Below are 23,324 nucleotides of genomic sequence, written 5' to 3'. Positions count from 1 at the left end.
TTTCCATCGTTATGATTATTTACTATTTTTGTTGCGTGACAAAGTGCATTGGTTTTTTTTTACGACATCATTCGTGCATATATGCAGAACTTTGTACTTTATATTGTACATGTATGTGAAAAAAAATGCCCTTCAGTATCAGATGAATGAAAGACAAATCGACAACTTGTACCGCTTTGGATCATGTTCTCTTTTTCTTTTTTGATGATAGAAGTAAATACTGTATACGCCAAATATTTTGCAAGGTTTTTATTTTTGCAAATTTCGTGAGTCAGGTGCTATTCGTGAAATTAAAGACATGCAAATATATTGACTCTTATCCCGATGTGAATGTGACGTACGCGTGTACTCTTCTCCGTTCAGTACAGGACTCCACCATCGCAAATTTAACCACTCGCAAAATCTTCGGGAATTCCCGATTCGCGAAAATTTAGGCTCGCGAAATACCTGGCATATACAGTAAACTATTCAATTGAATTGAATTGAATTGATTATATAGGGAATTTGGGAGTCATGGGTGAAAGGTCAAGGTCAACCCCTAAAAATTGCACTTTTCTCTCATGTTTATGCATTGCCAATAGGATTTTTCTTGAAACTTAAAGGGACACAGTCCTCACGAAATTTAAAAAAATATGTTGTTGCTGGTACCTCCAATGAACTACTTTCACCAAAAACAAACTTTAAAATCACCAAATAAGCTCGTACATTTTGGTTGAAAAAGTGTGACTCTGCATGGTGAATATGCTAATGAGCAAGTCTTGGCGGAGAGTCATACGTCGTCGATGCACAACTCTTCCCAGCCGTGTTCTGCTCGTTATCCGTACGCTCCCTAGTTTACCCGGATGCATGAAGACGTCGGTGGCTACTCCGACTCGTATTTGACATTGTTTCTACGTTGTGTGTGTGTGTGTGTGTGTGTGTGTGTGTGTGTGTGTGTGTGTGTTTGTGTGTGTGTGTATGTATTGTGTATTATATTCGCACGTGTGGACGGTACAACTAGATGATAGATCTACGGTAGATACATTGTACGCGTACGCACCCCGTACGCGGTTTGCCCTTCGCACTTTTCCAGTCTCAAGCGCAGCTGCAGCCCTACCTGTCGCCGCTCATGCATGTTCTATAGTACGTACAGAGTGTACATATTTGTAGGTAGAAACGATTCTACACAGGCCTGCTAGTACACTACAGGGGCGACCGCATTCAGCGTCGTCTGGTCAGGCTATCTTACATCAGTAGTTTTGCTCGAATCGTGCAGAAAATTTCCCAGGAAAATCCTTTTTTCCGTCCCAGACCAACAAAAGTATCGTGAAAGGTGAGCTGTATGGCTGGGAAATATCGGTACAACGATGCCGAACATAAGAAACTTAGGGCCTACAAAATCTCGAAATCGTGTTGTGACCTACCTGTGCGTGGACAATTTGTGAAGCGATGTTTTTACGTGGACCGGCAGGCTGTGGCCTTCGGTTATAAACCGAGAAAACTCCTGAAACCAGATGCAATCCTGACCATTTGCTCACATGAGTTATAAAACAGAAACACCTCGAGCATCGACTTCGAAGAGAACCGAGGGAAAAAAGCGTAGAGAGGTAAGGAAAGTGGCTAGCTATGTTTAATTTACCGTGGGCCTGCAGCCGGGGTTGGACTGCAGTACAGTGCCACTGAGCTAGCTGCTGCCAGTGCCGACTGGACATGCACGGCAAAGTGGAGCGAAATCATATCCCTACGACCCCCTGTGTTTACCCTTCCCGGCTCACGTCATATATTTTTTTTTTTCGAGGAAAGGCGATTATCTGACTACTTACAGAAATATTGAGATACAAACAATATTTTCTTTGAAGAATTCGACTCTCTCATGCACAGGTTATCTCCGGTTTGAATGCCAAAATCGACTGGACGGAGTCGAGTGTATACTGTGTATGTATATTGGTATGGTAAGGATTTGCGCGCGAGAGTGGTTTCTACGCTAAGAAGTATGCAACACGGACGGAAGCTAGAAAACGACCGTGCCTATTTGATGTCAAGTTCATGGTATATTTGGTTTAAAAATACATATAAATTTATGTTTACAATATTAATTTTTCGTAAATTATATATATCTAAGCTTGAAATATTTTGTTTGAAATTATAAAACCACAAACTTTCACATTATATGATAAAATTGCAACTAATCATTTTAACACTTAAATTGGTTTTTAGAGGCACGGCTGTCAACTTGGTGAGTAGGGCATGCACTACGTAGCATCTTTTTGCCGGCTCTTTCACGATCGCTTGCAGGAATTATTTTTCAAAAATCGCGTACGGAGACAATTTTTGATGTCCAAGCGTATAAATTGGTGAAAGTTTATATTTTTTACTCTTCTTAATTATCAGTACAGTGAAAATCTCAGGACTGCTTCCCTTTAATATGTACAAATAACATATGATACCAGTAGAGATTCTCTAGGAAGTTTCTTGCCAATAGGTCAAAGGTCAAGTGAAGTGCCGAATTTCACTTCTTCCTCCATATCTCAAAAGTGATTCGAAGTATTATCATGAAACTTAGTGCATATTAATGCATGTTCTGCCTGACAGTGATTCTCTTAGGAATTTTAGGGTCATAGGGTCAAAGGTCAAGGTGAAATGCCAGGTTAAAATGCTGAAATTTTACTATTCATTACTGAAATTATACTCTTTCTCCATACCGGTACCTTGAAAATTACTCAATGCATAAACTTATAAAAGGGTGAAAAGCAAAGTAAAAATCATCAAATCCCCAAATACATGTACCTGCACTCTTAGACAATATAGCCATTCATTCAATTTAACCTACATGTAGTTCAAGGAAAGTGAACATTCAGCGCATTTGTGACAAAACCTGTCATTTTGATATTTTGATAGTTTTGTGAAATTGTCATCACACATTGTCAAGAGATTGTACTATTGACCTATAAATAGGAGAACCATGGATTATGGTGGAGCCATGTCAGTTGCCATAGGGACATTTCTACTATAAGTTCCAGCAGGGAATTTAACATATTTTGAACTTTTAAAGCAAAAAACAAATTTTCATCCATTCTTTTTTTTAATGTACACGATGAATAGAATATTGTGAGATGATGACATCATTAATTTACTCGTTTGTATGTTCGTATCAACTGCTCAAGACCTGTTTTACAAAACTTAGCAAAACTTCTAAATTTAATTACTTCCTTATTTATATCAGGGTTTGATCAAATTTTCATTCTTTGTTCTTATAAGGTTTTACTCTCTTTCAGACTAAATATCAGACTAAGTTTTAATGCACCCAGAATTCTCCTTTAGATACTAGCTTGCTACATGTATTGCTGTGTAGCATGTTTTCAATAATACCCGGTAATGCTAATCATACCATTCAAGCTGTGGAGGTGTGATTTTAAATGTTACAGTTTATGAAAAGGTATTTCATCTTGTCTATTTCCTTCATTTCGTTTCAGTTTCAAAGCTTTTCAGACCAGATAGCCCATATCAACATCGATGTCATTCATCAAAGCAAACGTACAGAAAGCTCACCGAAGGTAAGACACTGATGAAAAACATCAAATTAGACTCCAAGCAACTTAATGTTTTTCAGAATGTTGTACGAGGATATTCACATTATTACACGCTCCTAAGAAACTATGTACAGGGTATTTCAAAGTGTGCAAAAATCACGCAAAGCCTAGACCTGAGGACCCTGGATCCCAGCATGTTGTATTTGCCTGATTAAAGAGAGCCTACCTAATGCAATGTACTTTGGCATTTACAGTTCCGGACTAGTTCTGGACTTGAAATCAAGGTCTACAGAAAAATTCCAGGTAGAAATACACACAGTAGTAATTCTGTTTTTAAGCTCACCTGAACTGAAGGCTCAATGAAGCTATTTTCATTGCTCTTCGTCCAGTGTCCATTTTTACATTTTCATCTTCTTCTTGAAAACCTCATGACCAATTTTCACCAAACTTTGCAGGTAGCATTCCTAATAAGGGAATATGAGTTCAATTTGTTCAAATGGACACCATACCCTACCTGGGGGAGGGGGGGGGGGGCCCAAACCTTCCAAGATTAAGGAATCTTTGAAAATTTATTCGCTAGAACCAGAAGTGATAGAGTTAACATAGATGACTGTAGTTTTAAGTTTGTTTAAAATGGCAGAGTCAGGGGTGTCACCTTTTAGGACCCAGGGGAGGGGTTCTAATGGGAGCCTAAATTGTGCATTTTCATCTTCTTCTTGACAACCCCACAATGAATTTTTACCAAACATGGCAGGTGGCATGCCTCAGGGGTTGGATCTCAATTCCTTAAAATGGGCACCCTGTCCCACTTGGGGAGCCCCCAGGGGAGCCCAATCCACCCCTCATTAAGGAATTTTTAAGTTTGTTCATGGCGGAATCAGGGATCCCCCCCCCCCCCCCCCTTTGGGACCCAGGGGAGGTGGATGGTGGGGTGGGTCCAAATGGGGACTTAAATTGTACACTGTGTTCATACTCTTCTTGAAAACTCTGTGATGAATTTTCACCAAACTTGGCAGGTACCATGCCTACCAGGTTAGGATCTCACTTTGTTCAACTGGGCACCATGCTCCACTTGGGGTCCACCCCCCCATTAAGGAAAATTACAAATCATCTTCTCTAGAACCAGAAGTCATAAAGCGAAGTTGTTAATACCATTCGATGAGTTAGTACATTGATGACTGTAGTTCCAAGTTTGTTCATTTAAGATCCAGGAGTGCCCCCCCCCCTCCCGAGTCATGGGGGGGGGGGGGGGGATGGGATAGAGGGATCCAAATGGGGGACTTAAATTGTACATTTTCATCTTCTTCTTGAAAACAACTTGAGTAGTAGTAGTAGCAAGAAGTGTTCCTAGGGGAATAGGATCTCATTATGCTCGAATAGGCACCATGCTCCCCTTGGGGCACCAGGGGGCCCCAAACTTCTTAAATTAAGGAATATTCAATATCAATAACTTTCTCTAGAATCAGAAGTGATAGAGCTTTAAGTCTTATTTAGCTCACCTGAGCCGAGGGGCTCAAGTGAGCTATTGTGATCGCTCTTTTTCCGGCATCCATCGTCTGTTGTGTGTCGTCCGTCATGCGTAAACTTTTTACATTTTCATCTTCTTCTTGAGAACCCAATGACTGATTTTCACCAAACTTGGCAGGTGGCATCCGTAGGGGAATAGGATCTCTTTTTGTTCAAATGGGTACCATGCCCCACCTGCCCCCCCCCCCCCAGAAAAAAAAGGAATCTTAAAAAAATCTTCTTTTCTAGAACCAGAAGTGATAGAGCTAAGTTAATACCATGAGTGAGCACATTGATGACTGTAGTTGAAAGTTTTTTCATTGCCAAATCAGGCGTGCCCCCCCCCCCCTTGGGACCCAGGGGAGGGGGTGGGGAGGGGTCCTAATGGGGCCTAAATTGTACATTTTCATCTTTTTGTTGAAAACCCCATGATAAATTTTCACCAAACTTGGCAGGTAGCATCCCTAGGGGATGAATCTCAATTCCATCAAATGGGCAACCCACCCCCAGTAAGGAATCTTTAAGAGATTTTCTCTAGAACTAGAAGTGATTGAGTTAAGACAATACAATGAGTCAGTATATTAATGACTGTGTTTCAAGTTTGTTCATGGCAGAATGAGGGATGACCCCCCCCCCCCCCCCCCCCATGGGACCCAGGGGAGTGGGGTGCGATAGCAAATTGGGACTTAGATATTACATGTTCATATTCTTCTTGAAAATCCCTTGATGAATATTCACCAAACTTAGCAGGTAGCGTGCCAGGGGAAAAATCTCAATTTGTTCAACAGGGCACCATGTTCCCCTTGGGGGCCCCTAGGGGGCCTAATCCCTCACCCCCCTAAGGCCAAAAAAAAAAATTGTTGCATTGGCGTAACATGAGATTTTCAAATAGGGTCGGTCGGGCGGATTTTTTTTTTTTTTTTTGCTACCTGCATTTTACGTGTAAAACTTGTGCTCAGCTCAGTAAACAGTTACAACTGCTGCACCGAATGTGCTGTGTTCATCTATTCTACAAATCATTTATGAGACCGATATTACTGGAATTATACCCCTTCACAGAATTTAAAGATGTTGAAATCCCTATCCTGAATGTTTTCACTTCATATTTTACTATTTTGACTTAGATAAGATAGATGCAAATTGACCCATATGTACGATCTTTTCATCGCACACGGCGATCTCTATTACAGTCCCACATATACAGATTCGTGTAAGTTCTCCACACAAGAAACCTATGGCAAAACTGTGCACAATACATCGCAGTCTGAATGCTACGTATACACTGAATAAATCTTGTTAGAGTACGTGTCCGTGTTGGAAACAGATGACGTACTGATCAAGGAAGGCTTATGCGAGGCGCTAGATCTCTCCCTCGTACATACATCCGATATCCCCAGAGCCGTTTCCACTTCCGGGTTTGTGCGATCGCGATCGCAATCAACAAGATATTTGATATCGATAGCAAAAAAAAATAATAAAAAAACATGGGGTCGGCGGAATTTTTAGGGTCGGGCGGGTTACACCAATGCAACAATTTTTTTTTTTTGGCCTAACATTAAGGAAAATTTACAATTCTTCTTCACTAGAACCAGAAGTGAAAAAGCAAAGTTACTATGAGTTTGTACATTGATGACTGTACATGTAGTTCCAAGTTTGTTCATTGCGGATCCAGGGCTGCATAATGGATTTTCACCAAACTTGGCAAGTAGCATTCCGAGGGGGATAGGATCTCAAAGTATTTGAATGGGCACCATGCTTTCCTTGGGGGCACCGGGGGGCCAAACTTCCTAAGTTAATACTCTTCTCTAGAATCAAAAGTGATAGAGCTTTACTTCTTTTTTTTTTGGTCAAAATTGCATCTAGTCCTACATTCTATAAAGTACAGTATACACTTAGTTATTAAGTTATTAGGGAGTTTTTGCGACATGACGGGAAGACTGAGAGTACGTGGAAGCAATCAGATGTGACCGTCCCTGCACTCGGACTCCCGTCCCCATAGCTAAGCAGTTTCGCTTCCCTGTTAGGACGGAGGCGTGGGGACAAGATCGCTTATTGGCTGGTTGGCTGGCTGGCTCACTCCTGCCCAGCTTTGGGACCGAACGCTATTTTGGCCAAGTACCGTATCCGTTTTCTGGACGTTACTTGGATTTGATCATGCCCGGAAGCAAATTTTGCACACAGCACGCTCAACTACTGGCCGCGTCGTGCTTGCGAAAACTCACTATTTTTACCAAGGGTGTGATGAAATATATGCAAATGGGCAAATGGACACCATTGCCCCAGCTCTCAAAGCTGCCCTCCGCCCCAAGTTATCAATGTTCTCAGGTAAGAGTCTGCAAGAATGCATGGAAGATGAACTTGGCATACTCAGGTGAGCGCGAGACCCCTGTGTTTCTTTTTTTTTTTCTTTCTTTTTGTATCAGACCTTGATTTTCAGCCCAGTTTAAGAGCCCCACATGGAAAAAAAAATTGCTTTTCGGCATGTTTGGCATATCATTGTCATTGACAGAATGCAAGACCAATCAATAAATAAAAGGCAGTATTTGAATTTTACTCTGGTTTCCTTTATGAACCAATCAGAGACACTAGTTAAACTAGAAAATCTTGTAAAGTAGCATTTTAGACACTTCTAATCATATTGGATACAGTTCACCAGACACTGCAGAGCCCCAGATGAAAGCTGTACAACATAAGTATGTGATGATAATGCCGAAATCTCTTCATTCCACAGATTATTGCATCATTTTTTTTATTGCAATTGATTGACATATTGCCCTTCATCCATGCAAAATAAACGCTGATTATTCAGTGTTTTGATAGTAGCCATAGAATGATAACAATCATGGCTTTGTACATGCTCGGGTTGAACTGGAACCAATGACCTTTCGATTTTCGAGAAACAACCCTGAGTACCCTGGTTGCTACAAATACGCATTGCCTTGATAAACTGACGTCACACATCCTAGTTGAGGACGTGGACATGCAAATCGAAAAGTCCAGTAGTAAGACAACTTTGATATCTAATAGATTAATTACAAATGGTATAGGTGTTGGAGCTGTAGTATTGCCATAAAAAAGAGAGAGCACAGCCAGAGAAATGGTTAGGTCAGTGATAGCTTTGTACACCTGTATGTTCAAGATAAGTTTCTGTGATGCTGAGTTCATCAGGTGATAGTAAGCAATAGAAAATTGACTTGCATTGTTATTATGCAGTGCTGCACACTTACAACATTTTTGTTTTCTTTTTCTACTGATCTGACCTATCTGTAGGACCATGGTGCTTATTTTCCTTTTTTTACTCGTGCATTCCTGAAAATGTTACTGGTCCGTCAGTGATTTTAACTGATCAGGGACTGTCAGACCAGTGCCAGTGTGCAGTGCTGTTGATTATGGTGACTATAAAGGAGACAAGATTGTTTTAGACATTCCACTATGTATGGCTGCTTCTATGGTAGGGAGATCTCTGTTATCCCTTGGATTAGTACCGTGATGTCGTTTCTATGCAGAAGTGAGGACATACAACCGTAAAAAACACTCTCCTCACTTACCTTACAAGTGCTGTTGGCTATGCATTCGCTCCGTGTTGGCCTATGCATAGAATCCATTTTCTTCTTCACAGGCCTTGCTGTGTTGAAACAGTCTTTTGACAATTAATTTGGCATAGTCATAAAACAAACTAGACTTCTCTTAACCCGTTGAGGCCAGGCTGATTTTGCTACAGCATTTCCCATAGACCCCTTCCTGAGTATACTCGGGACTCGTCCTCAATGGGTTAAAACAGTTTTAGCCTTGTGAATAAACTTCAGATGAAGTTCATCTGTAGTGATTGTACATGTACCTGTCTGCTCCTGTGCAATATATCCTGTTCACCTTGTTACAATGATTCCAGAGATTGTAAACTACTTTTAAGGATGATTTGGATCCCACCCCCAGGGCCCAAAGCCCTCTATAAATTAAAGAAACTTTAGAAATCTTTTTCTGTAGAACCAGAAGTGATAGAGTTTAATTAGTGCTGTGGGTATGTACATTGGTGACTGTAGTTTGAACTTTGCCCATGGTGGCTCTGGGGGTGCCCCCCTTGCAACCAGGGCACCAAATTTTGGTCCAATTTTCTGCTTCTTCTGGAAAAAACCCATGATGAATATTCACCAAACTTGGCAGATAGCATCCCTAGGGTTATAGGATCTGAATTTGTTCAAATGGGCACCATGCCCATTTCATTTTCTTGAGAGCACATCCACATGTGATCAAATTTTCACCAAACTTGGCGGGTATTATCGCTTGGTGATAGAATATACAATGTAGATCAGTACAAGCAGGGGCGTCACCAGCTTTTTTTCAAGGGGGGTGCGTTTTGACACTAAATGTTTACGTGATTTTTTGGACAGACATTTGGAATATAGGAAGCTCTCAATCCCTAGACTTTTACTGTTTTTTGAGGGAAACCAAGCGGGGAAAGGGCACCGGCGTAGCTAGGATTTCATCTTGGGGGGGGGGGGGGGGTAGTATGCGAGGGAGCGAGCAAGGGTGGGGGGAGGGTGTGGAAGTGCCGGAGGGGGTTGCACCTCCTATAAATGGACTATGAAATGACGGTGTGAAACGACAAATTACTGGCAGCGGTATCAGGAGAATGGCATAACGACTACATGCGAGCGAGGGGAGCGAGCTTGAAAATTTTGACATTTTACAGTCCAAAAACTGCCGTTTGTAGCCATATTTCTTTGCTTTGTAAATCAAGGGAGGGGGCGCAACGGGCGCAACTGCTGGCAATTACTGGCAGCAACATCAGGTGAATGGCATAATATTAAATGCGTGCGAGCAAAGAGAGCGAGCTTGGAAATTTTGACAGTTTACAGTCCCAAAACTGCCGTTTGTAGCCATATTTATTTGCTTTGGAAATTAAGGGGGGCGCACCGGGCGCAACTGCTGGCAAGTACTGGCAGCAACATCAGGTGAATGGCATAGCAATTAAATGCGAGCGAGCGAAGAGAGCGAGCTTGAAAATTTTGACATTTTACTGTCCAAAAACTGCCATTTGGAGCCATATTTTTTTCGCTTTGGAAATAAAGGAGGGGTGGGGGCGCAACGGGCGAAACTGCCGGTAATTACTGGCAGCAACGTCAGGAAAATTGCATAACAATTAAATGCGAGCGAGCTTGAAAATTTTGACATTTTACAGTCCCAAAACTGCCATTTGTAGCCAAATTTTTTTTTGCTTTGGAAATTAAGGGGGGGGGGGGCGCACCGGGCGCAACTGCCGGCAATTACTGGCAGCAACATCAGGTGAATGGCATAGCAATTAAATGCGAGCGAGCGAAGAGAGCGAGCTTGAAAATTTTGACATTTTACAGTCCAAAAACTGCCGTTTGTAGCCATATTTCTTTGCTTTGTAAATCAAGGGAGGGGGCGCAACGGGCGCAACTGCTGGCAATTACTGGCAGCAACATCAGGTGAATGGCATAATATTAAATGCGTGCGAGCAAAGAGAGCGAGCTTGGAAATTTTGACAGTTTACAGTCCCAAAACTGCCGTTTGTAGCCATATTTATTTGCTTTGGAAATTAAGGGGGGCGCACCGGGCGCAACTGCTGGCAAGTACTGGCAGCAACATCAGGTGAATGGCATAGCAATTAAATGCGAGCGAGCGAAGAGAGCGAGCTTGAAAATTTTGACATTTTACAGTCCAAAAACTGCCATTTGGAGCCATATTTTTTCGCTTTGGAAATAAAGGAGGGGTGGGGGGCGCAACGGGCGAAACTGCCGGTAATTACTGGCAGCAGCGTCAGGAGAATTGCATAACAATTAAATGCGAGCGAGCGAGCGAGCGAGCGAGCGAGCTTGAAAATTTTGACATTTTACAGTCCCAAAACTGCCATTTGTAGCCATATTTTTTCTTTGCTTTGGAAATTAAGGGGGGGGGGGGGGGCGCACCAGGCGCAACTGCCGGCAATTACTGGCAGCAACATCAGGTGAATGGCATAGCAATTAAATGCGAGCGAGCGAAGAGAGCGAGCTTGAAAATTTTGACATTTTACAGTCCCAAAACTGCCATTTTGAGCCATATTTTTTGCTTTGGAAATAAAGTTCAAGTTCAAGTTCAAGTTCATATTTATTCGTTTTTTCCACAATACATAACACAAACATAAATCTCACTTTCTTAAGTGACAAAATCAATGCATACAATTGTACAGAGAAAACAACAATAATAGCACAAAAAAAACTAACAGTATCGATACATTGCAATAGTTGCTAAGACAACGAAAGTGAAATAGTTTTCAATATAATTATGCACTGTGTGAAAAAAACGGAGGGACCCACTAAAAAGACAGAGCTTGTAGAGTGTGGGCCCCTCGTTATTAGAAGTCCGATGTAAAAATTGAATTGAAAACAGCAAAAAATCCGCACAAAAAGTTCGTCACAAAAAAAGTTTGGCAGCCCACTAAGAGACAGACGAACAAACAGTTATACATAGAACAACTACAAACAGAGTAATGAACATGCAACAGGACTGGGACAGCAACAAGACTACTTGTAGGAGGAAAAACAAGAAAAAAAAACTGATATGACGACACAAGAGGAAACAAAACTATAGCGTGATAAAGAGGTAACAAAATAGACAGGAATATGCAACACAGATGACGATCCTCGGGGGTTTGAGGAAGAAAGAGAAGAAGAAAAAAGAATATAGAAAAAAAAAACCCTGCAACTGCGAAGTATAGGTTAACGAAAATCTTATAATCAAGGCTTGAGCAATAGTTACAATAATAAAGAGAACGGCAATGCCGATAAAGGAGGGGTGGGGGCGCAACGGGCGCAACTGCCAGTAATTACTGGCAGCAACATCAGGAGAATTGCATAACAATTAAATGCGAGCGAGTGAGCGAGCGAGCTTGAAAATTTTACATTTTACAGTCCAAAAACTGCCGTTCTTAGCCATATTTTTTCGCTTTGGAAATTAAAGGGGGAGGGGCACCGGGCGGAACTGCTGGCAATTACTGGCAGCAACATCAGGTGAATTGCATAACAATTAAATGCGAGCGAGCGAAGAGAGCGAGCTTGAAAATTTTACATTTTACAGTCCCAAAACTGCCGTTCTCAGCCATATTTTTTTCGCTTTGGAAATTAAGGGGGGGGCGCACCGGGCGCAACTGCAGGCAATTACTGGCAGCAACATCAGAAGAATGGCATAAAGATTAAATGCGAGCAAACGGAGCGAGCGAGCTTGAAAATTTTAACATTTTACAGACCCCAAACTGCCGTTTGTAGCTATATTTTTTCGCTTTGGAAATTAAGGGGGGGGGGGGCGCACCAGGCGCAACTGCCGGCAATTACTGGCAGCAACTTCAGGAGAATGGCATTACGACTAAATGTGAGGGAGAGGAGCGAGCGAGCTTGAAAATTTTGACATTTTACTATCCAAAAACTGCCGTTTGCAGCTATTTTATTATTTTTTTTTTCGCTTTGGAAATTAAAGGGGGGAGGGGGGGACGCCCGGTGCGCCCCTCCCCTGGATCCGCCAGTGGTAGTCAAGGGTGTGGGTTTATGTTCATGACCGGGGGAGGTATGACCAGCGAGGTGGCGTCGAAGTGACCAAGCGGGGAAAGGATGTCCAAAATCTGCACTTTAGAGCATCCCCTAAACTAATTGTGCGTGTTTGTTTGTGTGTGTGTATTATATACATGGAAAAGTTAGGAATTAGCCCAGGTCAAGTCATTTTATTGGCAATGCAAGACATTTTTATATAGCCTAGACTAGTATGTAAAGCAACACTGCAAAATCAATGATCTAGCTTTGATATAACGAAGCGTAAGGTACAAAAGTGTACATTCTACGTCACATTGCGCAACATTGTAGCGACTCTTCGTTCGGATGTACTGAGTACACTACGCACATTCTGCTTATATGCAGAATGCCAACCAGGAATCACAATCTTTTGTCGGCCAGGGGGCCAGGCTTTTTGAACAATGTTTCACACTATATACCTATTTAGTTATGGTTAAAAGAAATCATAGAAAAATATCTTATTTCTGGATCACCCTTTCATTCAAAAGCAGTTTACTAACACTTGAACTACTATTTCGGTAATTTTTTTTTTTTTTAAACCAGCGGATTGGGAGGGGGGCGCACCCCCCCCCCCTCCGTAGTTACGCCACTACTTTTGGGTGAAATAATTGGACAGATATCTTGAATTCTAACAAAAAGGCAAGAAAATCTTTTCATCGCGGGAAATTATGATTATGTGGGGTGGGGCAAATAGTGCGCTTGCCTTCCAATGTTTTTAAGGGGGCAACATTTTTGTTTTCTTTCAAAAGCAAGAAAATCTTCTAATTTCGGGAATTATTAATCATGGGGGGGGGCATAACTAAAATATGCTTGCCCCTTCATTTTTTTTTTTTTTTTTAATGAGGCTATGACAAAGGCTCGCTCTTGGGCTGGCAATATGGATTGGTCAGAAGTAACGTACATAGACCCTACATTCACGTACTTGTAAGTAGCACACGTACATGTATGCAAACGTGTATAAGTGCTCCGTATGGTACGGATGTACAGTACGGTCAATAAATAGTAAACACTGTAGAATACTAATAGATATGTATAAAATCAGTGCTGCCAGAACCAGGGGTGCAATTTTTTTTTTTTTTTTTTTTAGGATCTGAAGGGGGGTGCGTTCGCACCCAACGCACCCCCCTGGTGACGCCCATGGTACAAGTATGCACCATTCCCCACCTGGGGGCCCCTGGAGTGCAATGCCTGGGGGGGGGGGGGGAGACAAACAAAACCCCCATCTTGCAAATCTCAACTTAAGTGATAAGCTAACTAAATGTAGAACTACATTGTATACTTAGTGACTGTAGTTTTAAGTTTGTTTGTGGCAGATCTTCTATCTAGAACCAGAAGAGTATATTAGAAAGCTATTACTCAGTGCTATGAGTAAGTAGATTGGTGACTGTAGTTTCTACTTTGTTCATGGCAGATCCAGGGGTGGGCTGGGGTAAGGGGGTTCAAGTGGGGAGGATGGGGGGGGGGGACAACACATTTTCTTCGTCTCCTTGTGAACACTTGGTCAAATTTGTTACCAAACCTAGTGCATTATCACAAGGGTGACAAAATGTACTCAATACAAGGACCGCAGAACCACCTATTTAAAAGAAAAAAGAAAAGAAGACAAATATTGTTTAAAATTGGAATGCTCTGAGTAACATCTTAAATACAAAAGTGAATGCACTTTCAAAGTAATTCATAGTAGATCCAGGATTTGGGCTGGGATTACATTGGGGGGGGGGGAGCAATTTTTACATTTAAAACAAATATGTAACAAATATGTAAATATTTTGTAAACTGCATAGTTAAATTGTCTATAAATACAGTGTACTTTGTAAGTATTTTTACCAATACCAGTGTGATGGAATATTGCAAACTGAGGTGAGCTTGCGATACAATTGTACTCAGGTGAATGTGGGACCCCAGGGTCTATTGATATATCCTAGCTCACCTGAGCCAAAGGCTCAGGGGAGCAATTGCGATCGCTCTCCGTTTGTCGTCTGTCGTCGGTCTTCGGTCGTGCATAAACTTTTTTACATTTTCATCTTCTTCTTGAAAACCCCATTACTGATTTTCACCAAACCTAGTCGCAGGTAGCCTCCCTGGGGGCCCCCCAGGTGGCCCAACCATCCCCCTCCCCCCCCCCCAAAAAAAAAGGAATCTTCAAAAATCTTCTTCTCAAATACCAGGGGCCTGTTTCACTAAGCTCTGGGATCAATCCTAAGTTCAATTCAATTGATCCCAGGAGCAGTTTTGGGATTGATCATTCCAAAAAAGTTAGGACTGTTTCACTAAGCAATTTGGGAACGATACGGAGCTGGGAATTGAACCCAAAGTTGGGATTGATTCAGATCTGACCCAAGTTGGGAAAGATCCATTACACTCGCTGAGTTGCGCGCTTATACTTGTTACGTCATGATAGCGATGACCTCACACAGAAGCGTCATAATGGCAATGAAGTGATACAATTTGTCATGTGCTCGTATGTTACATAGAGGGAAAAGAGAGAAGAGCAAAAAAGTACGAATAAAGGGAAGGAAGAAAGAAGGGAAAGAGAGAAAATAAAGAGGAAGAGGGTGAGGAAAATGCCATATACAATGTAGTATACTAGTATCACGCGAAGGCTAAGTACATACATGCATATATTGCCCAGTATAATATAAAGACCATTCACAGGGTGAAATTATCAATTTAATTATGTTGAACCTCATACTAGTACAGAATTTTGTGCTAGTTTCACCTATATGCCACCTTGGGCATTTAACAGACATGATGCAGTTATATATATATCTATACATACATACAAACATACATAATATATATCATATCTGTTCCACTCAGACTGAGGACTGTAATTGCTGGCATTCATGTTTGGAACAATATTGTATTCTTTATTTGGTATGTTTGTTTTTTGTTTGCCATTTTCATCTTTGTTGACATGTTTGAACATGTGTATCTATCTTTTCATCTTTAAAGCACCATGAGCACTGAAAGGTGGACCTTTGTGCTATATGTTATATGGTTACATGTCACATGTATATAATATATTTACATAGATACACAAATTCACTGTGTGCCAACAAAACCATCAACTATAGCACTCGATAAAACAATATCAATCAACTACAGCACTCGAGACACTTCTGAATAAGTCAATTGTTACAAAAATATTCACATTTGATGCGATTTAATTGTGCAATGTCAAAATGCTACAGGAAAAAAAGAATGCAATGAATACACACTCTTCATTATCTGAAAGCCTGTACTTGGGTTTCAACACCACTACATCACGTTCACACGTGAAGGGCAAATCATTCACATCTGGGTGTGTTAAAATCACATAGAAGAAATAATCTGGTAATTGAAGTCATGAATGAATAAGATATGAAAATCAACACCAATGAAACTTTAATACTAGTATTCATCTTTCTTCTACATACAGTAGCTTTTCTCTTCTCTTACAGCTGAAAAAAATATTCAAATTCAAATCAAATTCATACACATTACAACATGAGACAACTCCATTCAGACATTCCCTCTTTTAAGCCTCCAACACAAGACACAAGTTTTTTTTTTCATTGTTAAAGGTCAAGAGTGAAGTAGCATAAATGCATAACAAGGAGAATGGAAAGGAGAGAAAGGTAGCATATTATGCACACCAGGGAGAATGAAAATGAGAGAATCATAGCAGTACAAGAAGAGAGCAATAAGAAAAATAGGTTCAAGAGAAATTGAGCAAAAAAGAGGAAGTATGATATACCTGGATTTTAGAGGGGGATGGAAGAGACTACAGATTTATAATGACTTTGACACACAATTACATAGACAAAGAAAAAATGAAGAACCAAGCAAGGACTATGACTAAAATGGCTTACTCATTGCCTTAGATGGTTTCTATTTGAATCTAGTCAGATAAAACAAATTCATAACAAAGTGGCTATTTATCATACATATAATATGATGGTTATCTTTGACAGAATATGACACAAATTGATTTTTTTTTTTTTAAATTCTAAGCTCACAAACATTCACAATGAGATCAAATTCAATGTCATGTCAAAAGTTAAAGAGTGAGGTTTCAAAGTAAAAGTATTCACCAGCCAAAGGTATAAGGCCAAGTAAAAAAAGAAACCAGTTTCTCGTCCTCGCGCGCATCGATTTTGGCCGCCGCATCGATTTTTTTACTATTTACTATTTTCAAAATGGCGTTGAAAATACCAAGAAATTCATAATTCTCGTCCCAACCCGCTCCCCGCCCGCATCGATTTTCAGTTGCCGCATCGACTTTTTTGATATTTACTTTTTTTTCGGCCGCCGAAAAAAAAAAGATCGACAATTCACCTACCAATCGTGACGTCTCATTTCTAATTTTTACGCCTTTGCGTCCTCTACTTAGCTGTAGACTGTAGTACAGCTGTAGCTTCTGTGTGTAGTGCGTATGTAATAACGCATGCATTTCACACTGCGAGCTCGGCCGATCGGCAAGAAGGAATGACCCACAAAGCGTCGAACTGCACTGTAGTTGGACGATGGGCGGCGCGGCGGGCCGGCCTACAGGGCTGTGATGTACAGCGCACTCGGTACGTCGTGAACGCGATAGCGGCAACATTTTTGCGAACAATCGCTGATATTCCACGCATATTTCGCGCGTTGTTCGTATTTTTCCCCGTTTCTGATATTTTAAGCGGATGAATTGTACTGTACAAATGCTTGTTAGGATTGTACGGTATCGAGTTTGTATACATTTTCATGTCATTGTGACTATGTGCATGTGTGTGCAGTGTCGGAAGGTACCGGTGCCAGCAGGGAGGTCCACACCTCCCTGGTGCCAGTGCAGTGGCCGTGCCGCACCGTATATCGGCAAAGTGTGCGTGTTTTGTAGCTGTCCAGGGTCCCCATCCCCTGGTCTGTCACGGCGATACATTCTCTTTGAAGAGAAAATGAATGCGCTTTTCCAGCAAATGTAGAATTATTAAATGGGTGTATCTACAAAATAAATAACTTTTCCACGGATTCTGGTTTGTCTCGTATTTCTGCGGGATACTTTTCTTCACGATGTAAATTCACGGACACAACCGTGAGTGGTATCATCTGTATAGTGTACTGTTATACAATCATTCATCATCCGAATAATGAGTAATTATCAAATGTCTTTTTAGAACATGAAGAAACATCTTTAAACGTTTAATGCTAGAATGCCATATCAGTATCATTTTGACATCCATCTGCAATTGTACAAGCCAGTTTCCAGTTGAATGTGCTACAATTGTACTGTGAAGAACTGCAGATATATACATACCAGCTGTGTGGACACAAAAAGTCACAATCACCAATAAATAAAGCAGTGTTTTGAATATCATGGAATTTATTTCAGTCGTACATTTTGTTGAAAGACATGTTTCATACCTGTTTCAATTAATAGCACAATACATCAGAATTGCAAGTACAGTGGTATCAGAAAAGCCATTACAACACTAAATACCAGTATTAAGATGGTCATGTTCCCTTGACATCTGTAGTGGAAAGAAAAAGCAAATGGATTTCTGCATGCATGAAGTTTCATTTCAAGTATGGCACATATATCTATTTGTTTGAAAATGCACAGAGTGCAGGCAAGACGTACACTTTCATAACACAGCTACCAGAGTGATATTTCATTTCATAAATTGAATTGAAGCCCTCTCTCGTTACCTTTCTCAGAATTACCGGACGAGAAACACATATTACTTTCATTTTGACGATCCTTGAAAAAATAGTAAGATATCAAATAGTAAGGACCTCCCTCATCGCCTTGCTCAAAAAACCCGGACGAGAAACTACTTTCTTTTTTTACTTGGCCTAAGTTTCCAGGAATCTGCTGACAGCATACTCTTGTACTTGCTATTACAGTATTACGGAATGAGGGAAATCCTGGTGGGGCAACAATATGTCACACATTCTGACACTGAACAAATCACCACCACTAATCAAACTTAAAGTAATGAAAACTTTATTCTTCCCTCGCTTCCTCAGATGGCATGGTCCCAGCTTCGAGCTGTCTTGACTTCCACTGTGGGCAGAACAGGTCACACCCACTTTGTACAAATGCATATTCATGACACTATTAACACATTTACAGTAAAATATTTATACAATAATGCCTAAACTTTCTTGCTAAATGAATTTTGAAAGAATACTATTGTTGTTACACAGGGAGATCAAAATCAAAGGTAACTTTTTATTCCCTTATCACCTCTGACTCAACTGTTGTCGTATTTGTGTGGACTTGTTATGTGTGGAGGTTGGAGATGATGAATAGATTGTTACATTACTGTTGGCTGGGCTTATTCATAAATTGCGGGACAGCATGATGCCACAGTTGCAGATCCCCCTAGTTTATACACAAATCCCTCTTAAAAGAAAATGGTGACTCTGCCATGTAACGTGGCTAGAAGCCAAGATCTAGAACAAAGATGACCATGATGATGAGGAAATAGCATAGCGCCATTCATCTATGTAGAAACATTCAAAGGTGCCCGGCTCCCAGAATGTATCACACGTCATTCACAAAGTTGCTTGAAAAGATAAGGGTTCAGTTGAACAGGTTTGAAAGCTCAACTTGAAGACAAGATCATCTGTAGCTACAATGCTTGGACAAGACAGTCCCCTAGCTGTTCTCCACAGCTGCATATGAAGGAATAGGGTTTCATATCCTCGAATAGAAAGGAAGAAGGCTGTGACCGTAGATGTTCCTTGTTGACGACACATGACCAATAAAACTCAGCAATTGTCCCTTCCTGAGGTAAAACAAAGCATATAAAATAAAAAGAGAAACATTGAAGACGTCTTGAACTACAAAATGGTTTTGTTACTGTTAAGTTTTTTTTCCTATCACATTAATTCTGTAATGACTCATATCATAACCTGATGGACTCTCAAAGATGGTCACATTTAAAAGCAAAAGATTATTTTGCAAATAAAAAAAAGACATGGCATGTGAGGGTACAATAGGTCTGTATTACACGGAAACTACAGATCACATTACATCTCTAGCCCAAATAATGCTATTTTTATGCCTCCGCCACGAAGTGGTGCCGGAGGCATTATGTTTTCGGGTTGTCCGTCCGTCCGTCCTTCCGTCCTTCCGTCCGTCCTTCCGTCCGTCCGTCCGTCCGTCCTTCCGTCCGTCCTTCCGTCCGTCCGTAATGAATTTTGTGGACAGGGTAACTATCAAAACCTTTTGAGGTATCCTAATGAAACTTGGCATGTATGTGTATTAGGGGGTGAAGTTGTGCCTATCAACTTTTGGGTGCACATGCTCAAGGTCTAAGGTCAAAAGGTCAAGGTCAAATACATAAAATCTTACTATTTCCACCATATCAACGCAATGCCTGAAGATATTTTCTTGAAACTTAGTGTATACATGTATTATCCAATTAAGATTCTCTGGTGAAAGTTTGGGTCATGAGGTCAAAGGTCAAAGGTCAAAAGGTCAAGTGAAAAATATTAAAACTTTACCTTTTTTCTCTGTACCTTGGAAATTGTTCAAGATATCTTCATGGAACATAGTATATATACATGTACTGACTGGCAGTGATTATCTAGAGAATTTAGGGTTCATGGGGTCAAAGGTCAGGGGTCAAAGGTCAATGGCAACACTTCAAAATTTTACTATTTCCCTCATGTTTATGCAATGCCAGCAGGATTGGGTTTTTTTAACACTTGGTGTATGCATGTATAACCTAATAGAGATTCTCTAGAAAGTTTTTTTTTCTTTTGTTTTTGCCTCAAAGGTCAAAAGGTCAAAGATCAAGTGAAAGTGCTGAAGTAATTTTTTCCTCCATATCTCGGAAGTGGCTCAAGTTATCTCGAAACATACTACATATTTATGCATGTTCTGCCTGACAGTGATTATCTTATGAATTTTAGGGTCAAAGGCCAGGTGAAAATGGTAACAATCTACTATTCAATAGTTACAGAAATTGCACTTTTTCTCCATACCTAGAAAATTGCTCAATGCATAAACATATGAATGGGTCAAAGTCAAGTTTAAAGTCCTTAAATCCCAAATACATGCTCTCCTATTCATCCAATTAAACGTAGGTCAAGGAAGGTGAACATTCAACACATTTGTGACAAACTTGCCATATTAAATTGCCAATTTTGTGAAAATGTAATCACACATTGTCCACATGTACTATCTAGACCTATTAGGAGAATCATGCATTATGGCGGAGGCATACCAGTCGCCATAGCGACATTTCTAGTTCATTTTGATATCTAGCTTAATTCAAGACAAAGTCATGTTGCAAATAGATGTCACTCTGCCAATTAATGAAGTCAAATCTCTCAGGACTTAATAAAAAAAATGATGGGCAATGGTCATAACTCTAAAGTAAGATATTACACTACTTGCATTTTTGGTCTCCATACCAACAACTGCATTGGTTTAAACCTTTCTGTACATTCAGGGTTTTGGATTCATGACATATTTCATGCCGTTTTATTGATCTTGATTTGCCAATGCTGGATCACATAATACCAACTAAAAGTATCTGACGATCCTTTACAGAGAAGAAGAAAGAGAAGAATTTATATATCTCTGAGGGAGGCAGATTTAAGACGCTAGAAAAAATATGAATTCAAGGAAATTTCACACTTGGTATCAGGAAAATAAGCATTCAAAGTACATGGTGTCATCATAAGGATAAAAATGTACATAGGTATTGTGATTAGAAATACCACTACCACCACATCCCCATTAGATTTTTTTTTTCCCTCCCACAATAGTATGATTGATTTCTAAAACTCGGTATAGATAATACATTGAAAAACCTTTTCAATACTGAGCTTTCAGAAAATTGTAAGAAATGTAACTTACACCTTTCCAGTCAATCAATGAGCTCAAAGCCTGGTCAGGAATTCACCTCTCTCATAAGGTTTGCACAGTCCTCTTGACCACTGTGTAGAAGAGTGCATCACATTCAGAGCCAGTCCCTGCTGATAACAGAATAACGCATATTACAAAGTTTAACTATACAAGTCTGTAGAAATGTGCTATGACAAGTAAAATATCTCAAGCTCTAGTTCTTTTTCTCAAATTTGTCTGTCATTACTCAACCTAGCGGGAAAAGGAAGTGTCACCGACTTGCATAAGGGCAAGTCCAAGATAACACGCGCGTTACGTATGGGACATTCAGAGACTTTTATGACCTGAAAAATAGTGTTAATGGCCTTTGATCATATTGAACTTTATCATGGTGATTGATATCTAGGAGAAGTATAATCATGTAAAAAATTGCGGAAAATGACCTCGACAATTATATTCTAGAAAAAATATGTGCCGTTACGTATGGGACCAGAAAAATTTTGTTTTTTTTAACATTTTTTTCAACCTCAAAACTCTCTGAAAGTATTTCATTCTACAACTTGTAACTCACTGTGATGAAAGTCACAACACTCAAGATTATCACAGGTAAGTTTCATGTCATTAGGCAAAGAGCTCTAATTACAGGTTCTAATTAAAGAGAGACATGACGTGTTACGTATGGGACAGTTACGTACGGGACACTTTGTCCCCCATTCATTTAGTGTGTGGAGAACCATGTTTATGGGTATTTTGCATAATTATTGAAGTAAAATCAGTTGAAACTACTCAAATACTGATCCAGATTGTCAAGGAAACAATATTCCCCAAATATTCGTCATCATAGTCATATTCAATCATATTTTCATATTTTTATGACCAACCTGAGTATGCATGCCCTTTGTCCCCCATTCGTTCAGTGTGTGGAGAACCATGTTTATGGGTATTTTGCAAAATAATTTTGCAAAATACACAATTTTTGCATTTAATTATTGAGGTGGAATCAGTTGAAATTACTCAAATATTGATCCAGATTGTCAAGGGAACAACATCCCCCAAATATTTACCATCATAATCATACTCAATCATATTCTATATTATTTATGACCAACCTGAGTATGTATGCCCTATTTTAATCAGGATAGTTACTACTAAAAAAAAAATGAATATTTTAAAGTGTTTACTTCCATTGATGAAGGGCAGTTTGCCATTTAGTTTCAATAAAAAAACAACTTGACACAAGAAATATTAATCTTGATAGATAAGCAATACCTGCTGCGTGGAATTCCAGTAATCGAGTAGATGTATGATGTCTGTCTAGCAGTCAGGTCATTGATTGGAGTCACACCTCAGTATGTATACCCATGAATTTTGTTGTGGCTACTATTGAAAACTGAATAAGGACAATTTGTGTATCACTTGCAATTAAAAAAAAAAATCATTTTACTTTATTTTTTTTTTTAATATCACAACCATTTCAAATTGGATCTCCATCAAATTAACTTTGAATTCCTCTAGTCTTAGAATTGTATGCTTTTTAGTAATTCATATTGTTGGTTTCCAGTCATCTCATAAAATGTTGAAAACTGAATCCCCATTTCTACAAAAACTATACCATCCCTTTAATGCTGATTTTCATTGTGTATTTTGCCATCTTCCCCTCCCCCTTTCTGAAAATTGTTCAGTCAAGTACATGTATTGTTTCAAGTGTCTATAACTCAAAAAGTAGCTCCAAAGTTGGGATGCTTTCTCCAGGATGATTGACCATTTGTGCACTGAGAGACCTTCCCAGCTAGCTACATGCATTCACATGCAATATATATGAGGATGTCCCATACGTAACGCATTTGTCCCATACGTAACATTATTTCAATGCCTAATAAAGAATATTTCTTTCACTGTTTTTTCTTTTTTCTGTGGTAT

General features: G+C 40.0%; 1 protein-coding gene across 1 annotated transcript in view; it reads left to right on the top strand.

Moving 5' to 3' along the window:
• LOC139719421 (small subunit processome component 20 homolog) overlaps positions 1-23,324 on the top strand; it is a 111,844-nt gene that overhangs the window by 5,729 nt on the left and 82,791 nt on the right. The window contains exon 2 of the mRNA XM_071630837.1: positions 3,453-3,533. Coding sequence (XP_071486938.1) covers positions 3,453-3,533 — 81 coding nt within the window. The remainder of the gene's footprint in view (positions 1-3,452; positions 3,534-23,324) is intronic.

The sequence above is a fragment of the Diadema antillarum genome, unplaced genomic scaffold, assembly GCF_040938485.1.
Source record: "Diadema antillarum isolate AM-2024a unplaced genomic scaffold, OU_Dant_1.0 scf00000110, whole genome shotgun sequence".
NCBI classification, from domain to species: Eukaryota; Metazoa; Echinodermata; class Echinoidea; order Diadematoida; family Diadematidae; genus Diadema; species Diadema antillarum.
Note: the sequence above shows the minus strand (reverse complement) of the source record. Positions and strands in the feature narration are given on the sequence as shown.